This window comes from Panthera uncia (assembly GCF_023721935.1).
Source record: "Panthera uncia isolate 11264 chromosome C1 unlocalized genomic scaffold, Puncia_PCG_1.0 HiC_scaffold_4, whole genome shotgun sequence".
In the NCBI taxonomy this organism is placed as follows: Eukaryota; Metazoa; Chordata; class Mammalia; order Carnivora; family Felidae; genus Panthera; species Panthera uncia.
The window spans coordinates 1,282,878-1,295,439 of NW_026057585.1; the positions used below are offsets into that span (position 1 = coordinate 1,282,878).

The window sequence follows — 12,562 nt, forward strand, 5'->3', positions numbered from 1 at the left end:
TATATATATATGGTATATATATATATATACATATGGTGTATATATATATATGGTATATATATATATATACATATGGTATATACATATGTTGTGTTCCTTAAGATGTTTTAGTAAGTGTTCTGCATGAAAAAGAATTTTGGGGGGGCGCCTGGGTAGCTCAGTCAGTTAAGCCTCCGACTTCAGCTCAGGTCATAATCTTGTGGTTCGTGAATTCGAGCCCCGTGTCGGGCTCTGTGCTGACAGCTCAGAGCCTGGAGACTGCTTTGGATTCTGTGTCTCCCTCTCTCTCTGCCCCTCCCCTGCTAACACTCTGCCTCTCTCTCATAGATGAATAAACAATAAAAAAATGTTTTTTGGAATCAAATTGAGTTTTTTAAAGGCTAGGTTAAATTTTTTGAAGTTTTTTAATTTTAAGACTTTGTAGAGCCCTTAATATATACTAGCCAAATTAGGATTACAAAGTGCCATTTTTCCAAACCTAAAAAAAATTCTCTTTTTCCTGAAATACAAGTTAACATCTCTGGACTACTAGTATTCCTGAGAATACAATTTGGAATACAATCATTTTTGAGCCATCTATCTCCTCTGCCCTTTCCAACCTCTGGCTTTCCTACCCCACAGACCTGTACTTCCGGCGGCAGCAGCTGTTATAGTGAGGAGCTCTGTGCAGAGCACTTTGGGTGGTAAGTCGGGTCTGAGTTAACAGAGGAGCCTGGTATAGAGAGGGGAGACAGAGTCAGAGTCTTCAGAGCCAGAAAGAAGTCAAAACCCTTCAAGCAGACCCACTGGGAACACACTCTCCCCACCCTGATTACCTCAGCTTTGGTCTCTGACCTCCTCAATTCATTCTGCTGTCTTGGATTCTGCTCTGTTCCCTTCCCTGGCTGCTTCTTGCCATAGAAAAGCTGCAGGCCTGAGGAGACAGGGGAAAGAATTAAAAACAGAGAAGCAACAGTGATCTGCAGAGATCTGGAGGATTTCTTCTCTAACCCCTGTCTTCCCTCAAACTTACTGGACAGATGTTTCTTGCCTGCACGGTGGGCAGTCAGCATGGCCAGGGTGTCCAGGACAGGTCGGTGGGGACAGATGGCACAAGCAAAGCTGGACAGGAGGAGAAAAGATATTTGCTCCCGTGGGGGGAGGGGGTGGTCTCGGTTGTAAGTCCCACCTTGATCTAGCAATTAATCCTAGATACTCCAGCTCTCCCCCCTGATAAAATTTTATTGAGCCTCTAACTGCAGAACCCTCAGGCTTGATCACTCCTCGTCCTCACCGTCCATCCCGTAGCATCAGCGCCTCATCCTCTGGGATGTAACTGGCCAGCAGATCTCCGACTCTTCGTTTCTACAGGGGGATCAGAGAGTTAGGAGAAAGGATCGGACGGGAAACGACAAGGACGAGGATTGAAAGGGAGTAAGGACCATGAGAACAGAGATCACAGGGAGAAAAAGGGGTCACTATCCAGCTCTAGTCGCTCCCTCGCGCCGCGCCCCCCCCACCCCGACTTGTTGCCAGAGCAGCAAAACAGCTCTTTCCCAGGGCAGTGAAGCTGCTCCCGGCGCTCTCCTCTAGCGCTTACTTTCAGCACATTGAGTTGACTCCAATCATCACCTTCCCTCTTGAAAGACATCACGACGGAGGCCCAGAAACGAGCAATTCTCCTGGGTTGCTTCGCCTCTCCTTTCAGGCCACCGTAGCAAGATTGGGGCGTCTCCTTTCCTTCGGGTTCTTTTCCGGTTGGCCTCCTTACTTCCCTGGAAGCGCTTCCCAGCATGCACAGCGCTACAGCAAGCCAGCCCCAGCCTGCCGAGGGGCCCGCACTTCCTACACCACCCGGCGACCGCGCGCGTGCGGGGCATTTTGGGAAATGAAGTCTTTTTTTCAAAGAGCTTGCCGCTCAGCCCTCGCATCTTGACAGATTCGGGGCGTCTGCAGGGGAAGAACCTAAATGTGGAGACTGATTTTGAGAGTGTGGCGGATTTGGTGCTGTGCGGGCCTTAGAGGATCTCGGATTGGAAAGTGTGCTACGAGCTCTCGCACTCATCACGCGCCTAGTCTCCGGCCGACAGCCCACCGGGGGTGGGCCGGGTTTATTCCTGACACTAGTGGACCAACCCCAGGACGGGGCGGAGCCAGGGTGGGGGGAATTCAGGAGGTGGGGCTGTCCGACTAGGGGGCAAACTGAGCTGAGTGTGGAGGAAGGTAACTTGAGTTCAAAGGTCAGAGGTTAGCGTAGCGATCTGTGGCGGCGGCGGGGGCGGGGGGGCGGGGGTCGAAAGTCGGCGGGGTCCTGAGGATAGACACCGGTAGGGACTGAACACTCAGGGTACAGATTTGTGGGAAAGGGGCTTGGAGGGAGGAGGCGCGAGAGCGGAGGGGGTGCGTAGTACCGGAGGAGTAGGGAGAATTAGGAGAGAAGACAGAAGGGAAAAGGATCCTCTGGATATCCATTCCTAGACCCCGGCCCCATCACTATTGAGCGCTTAGCCGGGCCTCCCTTAGTTGCAACCCCGGCTGTCGGTAGGGTCAGGAGATGACTTCTCCCTCTAGACAGGCCTCCCTTGGGGGGTCGGGACTGCTTCAAGGGAGCCGGGCTCGTTCTTACGGAAGCCTGGTGCAGTCGGCTTGCTCCCCGGTGAGGGAAAGACGCCTGGAGCATCAGCTGGCCCCCGGAGACACCCTGGCTGGACTAGCACTCAAATACGGGGTGACGGTGAGTCTTCCACGACTGGGATGCAGGCAACCATGTAGAAGAGATTTATTCCTCAGGAGAATGTCATGGCCCTTCTGGGCAGCTTCCCCTGAAATTGTCCCAATTCTGTTGTGGTCTGATCCACCCTTTATCTTTTGGTTTTCCCATCTCAATGTTGCATTGTCTGGTTGGGACAAATCTTGTGCCACTGCTCCAGTGGAGAGGAGCTTCTTCTGTTTATCATGTCGGTCTCTATCCTAGAGGCTTTCAACGTACATTAGCCCATTTGGTTCTCACAGTCCTATCGAGCATACAGGTATTGTCCCCTGTTTACAGATGAAGAAACTGAGACCTAGATTGGTTAACCAATGTGACCAAGGTCAAATAACTAATGAGTGTTAGAGTGGGAATTCAAACAAGTCTGTCAGACTCCAAGGCCTGTACTGTTAACCACACATAAACGTTTTAATTGCAAGTGATTAAACATTTACAGCAAACAGTCGAGGGCTGGTTTCTAGTTCTGAGTTTTTGTGAGACCAGTACTCTAATCCCTCTAGTTCTAAGTTTTTAAAGTCTTTCTCTTCTGGGTCTTTATACCTCATCACTGCTCTGCCTTCTTCTTTCCAGTAAGGTGGCCTCCTTGGTGCAAAACAGGTACTCTCTACACCAGGCATTTCAGGTCACGCGTGGGGTCTCTTTGATAGGTGTAAGAAACATCGCATTAAAATGGATGAATTTTTTTCCATACCCTGTTGAGTTCAGCCAACATTTCTATGCTTGGTATGTTTCAACAGCTGTGCTAACCATCCTAAGAGATAGAAACATAAATACAATGTGTTGTTGTTGCCCTTCTGTAATTTGCAATCTAGTGAGAAATGAACAGGGACGCAAATATGGATTGCAGGTGACAGAATGTGGTGACTTTGTAGAAGTATTAATAAAGGGTAGGAAATCAGAAAAGAAGATTAATTTTTATTTGGAAGGAGGCAGGGGAGGACATTAAGTGCAGGTTTTAAGGAGCCGTGAAACACTTAGAAATTCCTTGCTCTAGCTTCTCTGCAAGCCTATAATCCAGTTGTTTATACCTTTTGCGTGTTTGTCTTTCCAATAATCTGTGCTTTCCTTAAGGGACAGAACTATTTTCTTTCAGTTTTATATCTCTAGAGTCTGGCATAGTCCCTAGCACATAGAAGCTAATAGATGGTTTTTTTGAACTAATGAAAACGTGGCTAAGATTCCCACAGGTGGAGATTGGGAGGATTAGGAAAGCCACATTTCAAGTAGAGGCCATGGCCCACACCAAGGAAGGAGATATGAAAGTACTGAGCAGCTCCTGCATCCAAGGAGAGACTCCGAAGCTGTGAAAAGAAGGAAACTGTGCTACTGTAGATCGGTTATATGTGGAGGTTTTCTTACAGCCCTGTCCCCTCCTGAGTACAAAAAAAGCTCTGTAGCCTAGTGAAGGGTTCTAGGTTCTGGCCTCATTCTGCTGCTTACTAGCTGAGTGACTGCATAAGTCACTTCACCTGTCTGGGCCCTCAGCTTCCTTACCATTTGTAAAATGCAGAAGGTATATTAAATAATGATAATTACCTAGATTATTACCTACCTAACACTAGGTAGTTACCTAACACCAACTACCTTAGTGTTAACACAAAGTGTGTGCCAAGCTCTATATATTATCTCCATAAGACTTTAGGAGGTGGCTAAAACTATTCCCCAAATATTTAAAGATAAGGAAAGAAAGGCCTAGGAAGATAACCTGCTACAGATTACAAGTCTACTTAGTAGAACTAAGATTCAGACCAAGTTGTCTCATTCTAAAATCATCACTTTGAACTGCTCTGTTAAACCAGCTAGATTCTTAGGGGCGCTTGGGTGGCTCAGTCGTTAAGTATCTGATTTCGGCTCAGGTCATGATCTCATGGTTTGTGAGCTCAAGCCCCGCTTCAGGTAAAACATGAGCCCTGCTTCAGGTGAGCCCCGCTTCTCCCTCCCTCTCTCTTTCTCTCTCTCTCTGCTGCTTGCTCATTTGCACACGCTCTCTCTCTCTCTCAAAAAAGAATTAAATAACTAGATTCTAATGGCCTTTCTAGCTCAGTGGACTGTGGCTCAGCAGTCTAGGACTCCTCTGGAGTTTGGCTTTAGTTACATTCTTTTTTTTCTTTTTTTAATTTTTGAGAGAGACAGAGAGCATGAGCGGGGGAAGGGCAGAGAGAGAGGGAGACACAGAATCCGAAGTAGGCTCCAGGCTCTGAGCTGTCAGCACAGAGCCCGTCGCGGGGCTCAGACTCACAAGCTGTGAGATCATGACCTGAGCCGAAGTCCTATAGTCAACTGACTGAGCCACCCAGGTGCCCCTGGTTACATTCTGTTAAAAAGTGGAATGATGTTCGGGCGCCTGGGTGGCTCAGTTGGTTAAGCTTCCAACTTCGACTCAGGTCATGATCTCACAGCTTGTGAGTCTGAGCCCCGTGTCGGGCTCTGTGCTGACAGCTCAGAGCCTGGAGTCTGCTTTGGATTCTGGGTCTCCCTCTCTCTCTGCCCCTCCCCTGCTTGCACTGTCTCTCTCTCTCAAAAATAAACATTAAAAAAAATTTTTTAAGTGGAATGATGTGGTCTTATATGGAATTTCTAGTAAATAATAAAATAACAAAATTCACAGAATAATTCATAGCATCTTGGAGCTAGAAGGGACCTAGGATACTATCTAGGCAAAATAAAATTAATAGCATCAAAACACTGGGCTAAATAAAAATACAAAACTGCAAGCCAATTTTAACTTTTGTTATTGTTCAGATTAATCCAATTTTATTTTAAACACATTATAGCATATGATTTTTACTAATATACTACATCTGAGATTTCTATATTTTGTTATCTAGTTTATTTACTCATAAAGCATTAATGAACCTCTGCTGTATGCCAAATTTGTGTCATGCTGAGGAGTGCCTTGGGATACAGAGACAGCCTCCCTGCCCTCAAAGGACTCACAGAGTTTGGGCAAGACAAATGTGCAAAGATGTGAATAACAGTACAATAGGGTGGTAGATGTTACATGGCAATGTTTACAGTGTACCTTGGGAGTCCTGGAGAAGGTGACACCGAGGGAGTGACAGTTGATGAGTGGAAGTTTTCCCAGCAGAGAAGGGGATAGTGGAGAAGTGTGTCAGACAGATAAAGACACAAAAGTGTGGAAGATCATAAAATGTTTGAAAAACATGAAAAGTTCAGGATGGCAAAATGTATAGATGGCAGAAGAGAGATGAGGCTAGACATCATATTGGGGTAGATCGAGAATCCTTGAATGCTAATTTGAATTTTATCTCTGAGCCAATGGGGAGCCATAGGAAGTTTATACACAGGATAGTGGGTTGATCAGATTAATTCTTTTTAGGAAGATAGATGTCAGGGATCCCTGGATGGCTCAGTCTGTTGAATGCCCAACTGTTGACTTCAGCTTAGGCCATGATCTTAGGGTCATGGGATTGAGCCCCTCGTCCAGTGTGGAGCCCAGTGTAGAGCCTGCTTAAGATTCTCACTCTCCTTCCCTCTGCCCCTCTCCTCCTCTCACTTGCATACGCGCTCTCTCTCTCTCTCTCAATGAATAAATAAATAAATAAATAAATAAATAAATAAATACCAATGTCAGCAGGGGGAGATGCATAGAAATGGAGAGAGGAAGACTGGAAGAGACGTTTTTTGCAGTAACTTGTTGACCAGCTGGGTATGGGTGGCGAAAGAAAAGTATATGAAAAGTATAAGTTGAGGATGGCATCTACCCTCATTTCTACCTTGGGCGGCAAGTGGATGGTCATGCCAGACACTATGTCCAGTGATGGGTAAATAGGTACTAAATAAATAATTTGGTCAGCAAAATTATTAATATTCGTGTGAAAAGCATTCCCAGAAGGAGTAAAAAGGCCCAGAATTCGAATTACACCTTTGTCATTAATTTGCTGGTTAATCTTAGGCAAGTAACAACCAGTCTGAGCCTCAGTTCCTTCATCTTTAACAGAAGTTCCCAGCGTGAGACTCTTCAGGGATCCACAAGGTCAAAACTACTTTCATAGTAATGATAGTAAGACTTTGTCTTTTTCATCCTCATTCTCACGAGTGTACTGTATTTTTCAGAAGCTACATGACATGTAATATTATAGCCCATCGGATGTAAAGGCAGATAGGAGAATCTTCTGTTGTCTTCTGTTAAGTCACACATTAAACTGACTTGAAAAAATATAAAGCACTGCCTCTCTTTTTGCTCCATTTGTTGTTGTTTTGGAAAATAGTTATTTTTCATTAGCATATTTATGTTAACATGCAATGGGTTATTTTTAAATAAGTACACATTTTTCAATTTGTTCACTTTTACTTTATAAGAACTTGTATTGATAGCTATAATCTACATAAGTGAAAGGTTTTTTTTTCCTCAGTAGTTTTTTAAAATGTAAAGGGACCCTAAAACCAAAAAATATGAAAACCGCTGATCAATAAAATAGGAATAGTATGGAAACCAATTTGACAATAAGTTTCATATTATAAATAAATAAATAAATACCCTAAAAAATAAAATAGGAATAATATCAGCCCTCTGTATTTTAGCTTGGTTGTTATATGGTCAAATAAGACTCTGTACAATCACTTTAAAAGGCCTGAGGTGCTGTACAGATATAAGATTGATCATTACTACTGTCATTAATTGCGGTGACTTTTTTTTAAAGATGGAACAGATTAAGCGTGCAAACCGCCTTTATACTAATGACTCCATCTTCCTGAAGAAAACCCTCTACATCCCCATCCTGACAGAGCCCAGAGACCTGTTCAATGGTTTGGATTCTGAGGAAGAGAAAGAGGGAGAGGAAGAAGTACAGTCAAGTAAGGATGAAGTTCAGCCACACTCAGCTGACAGGAAGAAACGAGAAACAGGTTCAGGACGTTCTAACGGTGAAGTCCTTCCCACACCTGGCTGGGAACCCCACACTCCCATCCATGACCTCTCTGCCTCTGATTTCCTTAAGAAGCTTGATTCACAGATCAGCCTGTCAAAGAAGGCTGCTGCCCAGAAGCTGAAAAAGGGGGAAAGTGGGTGAGTCTTGAATGGTTCCTTTTACGCCCCTCCATAGACTTCTTCATTCTTCCAGCCTTGCCTGACCAGACACACAAGTAAGTAAGCATAGTGTTAGCAGAAGCGAAGTAAAGCCTTTCCCCCACATGGCCCTGAAACAATGACAGAGCCAATGGCTGCTGGGACGGGTAGAGCAGCGGGAAAAGGTTTTGTATTCTCATTGGAGTAAAATAGTTGAGTGTTGTTACGGCTCTGATGATCCGTGAAGGAGCATTAATGGTTAGAATTTACAGAGAGGGTAACGAGACTCCATCTGAGAGCAAGCAGCTCGTGTATACTAGGAGAGGAGGACAGCTTCCCCTATACCTTTTCACTGAGCCCTTTCTCAGGTTCTTCCCCTGACCTGTCACTTTGCCCCCTTTCCTCACCTGCAGGGTACCTGGGGAGGAGTCAGGCCTTCACCTGAGTTCCCCTCGGATGCAGCAGCGAGCAGTCCTAGGTCCGGTCCCGTTGACCCGGACCTCTCGGACCCGGACACTTCGGGACCAGGAGGATGAAATCTTCAAACTCTGATGTCCCCAGAAATGATTGAGAGAAGCAAGATGTTGAAGTAGCAACTTGAGGGGGAGAGGAGCCTGAGGTGAGGCTCAAGAACACAGCTTCCCGGCCTGCCTCCCTCCCTCCTGCCTTCATTCCAGCCTTCTCGTTGATCTAGAGTTCCTTGGCCCAGGGCAGCTTGATTGGCAAGAGTAGAGGGTGGGGAACAGACCCCTCCTCAGTTCTTTGTCTGAATCTAGAGCTGTCCTTTAGATTCAAAAGGCTCTTTTTACGTCCCTGTTGGCTTCCCCGTCCCTTTTACCTTCCCTTGGCCTTAGAACAGGGTGGCGAGGACTCCCTCAGCCCCCAGCCTCCTTCCTCTCCGTCTCCAACTATGTTACCTAATTTATTTGGTGCTATATTGAAGTAGTATTTATTTGCTGTATCGTACGTTTCCCTCTTATAACTGAAAAATGGGATTTCTATAACTCTGGGGTGAAGGGAGCCCAGGAGTAGCAAGCCAATGCCTGCTGGCTCCCCACCTTCCCCACCTTCTTAGCCAAGCATGTCACTGAGGGTGGGGCAATCCGTGATCTAGCCCCTCTGCAGAGAATGGTGGACCGTGCTGGGGCTTTTCCCCAGTCTCAATGTAAAGAATTTGGGCTCAGTCTTAACCAACCAGTCCACTATAATTTGTTTAGAACTCTTGCTCTGAGAAAAAGCAGCAACGTAGGAACCGGAACTCTCCACATCACCAGTTCACCCTTCTGACCTGCTCCTCTGTTCAGCCTGTGTGAGGCTAAGGGATGAAAGAGGAATTACTTTGGAGTTTGAGGAGGAGGACAGTTGGGGGAGACTTGCTGGTGCGGGAGTTTCTTTGTTACACTTCCTCCCCACCAGCACTGTTGATCTATGCCTTGCTCCTCACTGCGTATTTATTTGCAATCTGTAGCACTGATCTGTGGTACTGTTTTTTGTTTTTTGTTTTTTTGTTTTTTTGTTTTTTGTTTTTTTTTGAGTTTCTTAAGCAGCAGTAGGCAAGGGAACCCCAATACTACTGGCACTATGCCTCTGTCTCCTGTCTGGAAATGGTTAGAGGCTAGATAAGCGGTATTTCTCTTTCCCTCACCTCTGTGATGGTCATAAGGTGTAAGAAGCTGGAGAGATTAAACACTGAGCCCTGTGCATGCTTTAGTAGTTTTATTTCCCCTGTGAGAATCTCCCCTGCCCTAGCCCCTTCTTCCTGCACTCTGGAACAGAGCCTCTGGTGTCCATCCAGGCTCTACTTGGAGCTGGAGGTCTAGGATGGCTCTAAGGGGCCCCCACTCCCACTTCTGTCTTTAGGGTCCCCTGACGGGTTAGATGGGCTATGCCCTCTTACCCTGGTTCACAGGGGAGGGGGCTTCCCTGTTTCAAATGTCCCTTATGGGGGAAATAGAGATCCAAGTTTCACTTCGTCTTTTTCAGGCAGCTTTGTTTCCTGTCCTGGGGCTGGAGTGGGAGAGAGGCCTCAACCCTCAGCTTTGCTGCTTCTCCACCAGCAGTTCGGGGGTGGGGTGGTCTCAGAGTCCAAAGCACTCTTGGGAAAGACTGAAGCCCGAGAACTGACAAGCATTAGTGCAGATGAGCAGGGTTAGAAAGCTCGCTCCGGGTTGTTTCCTCAGTCAGCTCTCTGGCCAAGGTGGCATGTGCTGGGTCCAGGGCCCTCAGAGTTTCCCCTCATCCAGCATCTTCCTGAGCCCATCACAGATCTTGCCCAGGTGCTGAGTGAAGTCGGGCCCGTAGAGGGCGGTGAGCAGGCCCGCGTCAGAGAAGTGATCGAACACGTGGCGGATGCGGCCGTGTGACTTGGGTGTGAGGTGGTGCTCCACCAGCTCCAGCAGCACATCCCGGCACTCGGTCAGCAGGCCAGCCAGCACCGCAGCCTCAAAGGTGAAGTCCACCTCGCCAAAGCTGAGTGCCGTCATGGCGCCCTGCCGCAGCTTTTGGCGGAAGCGGGCGGCCAGGGCCAGCTCACCGGGGCCAAAGCAACCGCTGCGGTGCAGCACGGCCACCTTGACCGCCACCTTGATCAGGTCCTTGATCACCCGCTGGGCCTGGGGCCGGCTGTGCGTGTACTCTTTGGAAACACGGTAGAGCTCATCTAGCACCGCGCTGCTGGTCTCGTCGATGAACAGATGAGCCACGGACCGACCTGCCATCTTACTCAGTAGCTTCTTCTCCGCCTGTAGTGCCAGACTCTTTGAGCTGAAGGACTCCATAGTGCCTGGGGAAGGGGGCGGTGGGGGCATGTGGTTAGTCGCCAGAAGACAGCCACAGGCATCCTTAGAAAGAGAGACGTGGCTTTTCCCCCTTTCTCTGGTTTCTCGCCCATTGTCATCATTTCATCTGTTTCCCCTGGGCCCGCTCGGTTCTCTAGGCCTGTGCCTATTTCTTTTCACGTGGTACTGTAAGAAATTTTGATTTCTAAACCCAGAGGAGCAGTAATAGCTTTGGCTGGAGGAGTGAAGGCTCACAGGGGCTCGGCCTCACACGTGAAGTCTCAAGGGGAAGTAGGCCATTGCTGCCCTACAGTGGAGAAGATCTGGCTTACCTGGCTGATCATTCTGCCCTTGTGGACGCTGACTGTGTGCCATGTGTCTATGAGGTGTGGCTATGACTCTCTGTTTTACAGCTGAGCAAACTGAAGCTCGCTTTAAAGAATTTACCCAACGTCAAATGCCACCATTTTTCTGGCCCCAAAAGCCCATGTCAGCTCCTGTGCTCTACTGTCTGTAAAGAAATGGGGTGGGGGTGGGGGATCTCAGGAGTCCTAATAAAAATAACAACTAACGTTTATTGAGAACCTATGTGCCAAGTACTTTATGGGAATTGTCTTCCTGACCCTTCGTAAGGTCGGTGTCACCGTCTTACGGTGAGAACACTGAAGCTAAGAGGAATTAAGCAACTTGGCCAAATGATAATGAGCAAATAGCAAATACAGCAAATGATAGTGAGCTTTGAACTAAATAATCCGAAGAAACCTCCTTCCCTGGAATGTTCTCAGTGAGGTCCATGCACATGTGAGCATGAGAAACAAGCACCCCAGGGCGGGAGGGGGCTGGTGGTCCTGGAGGCCTGCAGTCTTCTGCTAGGACTGACCCCAGGACCCTCCTGGTGGCACATCACTGGCATATATCCAGGGTTCTCTCCCCGTGGTCTTCGCCCGTGGTTCTGGTTGTTTTGCTTCTTACTTCCCCCTACCCTGCGCTGCAGGATGTGGCTGTGACCGCAGTGAGGAGCAGCCTCGCCCTCTCCCCCAAACCCAAATGGGAGCCTGAAGACTCAGGGCAGATGGGTGCTATTGACTGGGGCAGGGGTTTCTTCCCCAGCTGTACCGGTTCAATGGGAGCCCGAAAAGCTGCTTTGCTCCTGGGCCTGCCTGGGGTTTTCTGGCCTGGGCTCCACAGCCGGAAGAGGAGATTGCTCCATGCGAGCCTGCCTTCCTCCTTGGCCTTCCTGTTCCCCAGCTCTTCATCGCACCCGTTGTTATCTCCCATTTGCTCCACTGTCCTCTCCCTCCCTGTTTCAGTCTCCCTTTTTCTCTTGTCTGGGTCCTGCCCTGCGACCCTCTGCTCCAGCTCCCCCTCTGGCCCTTATGTCTACCCCCATGTCTCCTAGGATGTCCTTACATGTCTCCATACTCTGTTGCACACCCACATCACCCCCATGCCTCGGCCCTGCCTCTACACTGTCCCAAACCCCGTCTTTCTTTCTGAGGCATCCTTGCCCCAGGGAAAACTGAGTTGCACCTTTCTGCTGAGGACCCAAGAATTCTGTCAAGTGAGAGTCTCACAATATGGAAGGCTCAGGCTGGCAGGGCTGGGACCTTTCTGCCACCACCACCCCTAAAGACTACCCTCCTGTCATTGCTGGCCCCTCACCTGCTGCGTGCACTGGTGCCAGTCTTGCCTTGGGTGTCCCGGGAGAGCTGATAGAATGGAGAAGCTCCTAAGTGAGAGGCTCTTTGGCTTGGCCCCACCCCTGAAGCCCCGCCTACTAACTCGGTGCTCAACCTCCGGTTCATCACACTGTCTCTAAGAAGGTCTGTGGCCCAAGAGCCTCCCAGAAATACAACAAAGGTTAAAAGGAATACCAAGCACTCTGGAGGAAATAGCCTTGATTTGAGGTCATGAGGAGGGATTGCACATCCCCTGCTCTCAAATGGTTTGCTTCTTTCTTTCCTCGATGCCCAGTTCCTTGAGATCTTCGATTTCTGTGGTACTGGG

The 12,562-nt window shown here is 48.1% G+C and overlaps 3 protein-coding genes across 3 annotated transcripts in view; 1 reads left to right on the plus strand and 2 right to left on the minus strand.

Moving 5' to 3' along the window:
* SCNM1 (sodium channel modifier 1) overlaps window positions 1-1,774 on the minus strand; it is a 2,687-nt gene extending 913 nt beyond the window's left edge. Inside the window, exons 1-5 of the mRNA XM_049616300.1 lie at window positions 1,580-1,774; window positions 1,274-1,344; window positions 1,013-1,101; window positions 816-913; window positions 624-712 (exon numbers count right to left, since the gene is read on the minus strand). Of these exons, the coding sequence (XP_049472257.1) occupies window positions 624-712; window positions 816-913; window positions 1,013-1,101; window positions 1,274-1,344; window positions 1,580-1,774 (542 nt within the window). The remainder of the gene's footprint in view (window positions 1-623; window positions 713-815; window positions 914-1,012; window positions 1,102-1,273; window positions 1,345-1,579) is intronic.
* Window positions 1,775-2,277: 503 nt separating this feature from the next.
* Window positions 2,278-8,716, plus strand: LYSMD1 (LysM domain containing 1). Its single transcript, XM_049616301.1, has 3 exons — window positions 2,278-2,713; window positions 7,414-7,778; window positions 8,192-8,716. The coding sequence occupies exons 1-3, from the start codon at window positions 2,534-2,536 to the stop codon at window positions 8,328-8,330; spliced, it is 684 nt and encodes a 227-aa protein (XP_049472258.1). The 5' UTR covers window positions 2,278-2,533; the 3' UTR covers window positions 8,331-8,716.
* A 764-nt stretch (window positions 8,717-9,480) lies between these two features.
* Window positions 9,481-12,324, minus strand: TNFAIP8L2 (TNF alpha induced protein 8 like 2). Its single transcript, XM_049616302.1, has 2 exons — window positions 12,218-12,324; window positions 9,481-10,560 (listed from the first exon to the last, which is right to left on the minus strand). Exon 2 carries the CDS (start codon window positions 10,553-10,555, stop codon window positions 10,001-10,003), a length of 555 nt encoding a protein of 184 aa, XP_049472259.1. The 5' UTR covers window positions 10,556-10,560; window positions 12,218-12,324; the 3' UTR covers window positions 9,481-10,000.
* Between the last annotated feature and the right edge of the window lie 238 nt (window positions 12,325-12,562).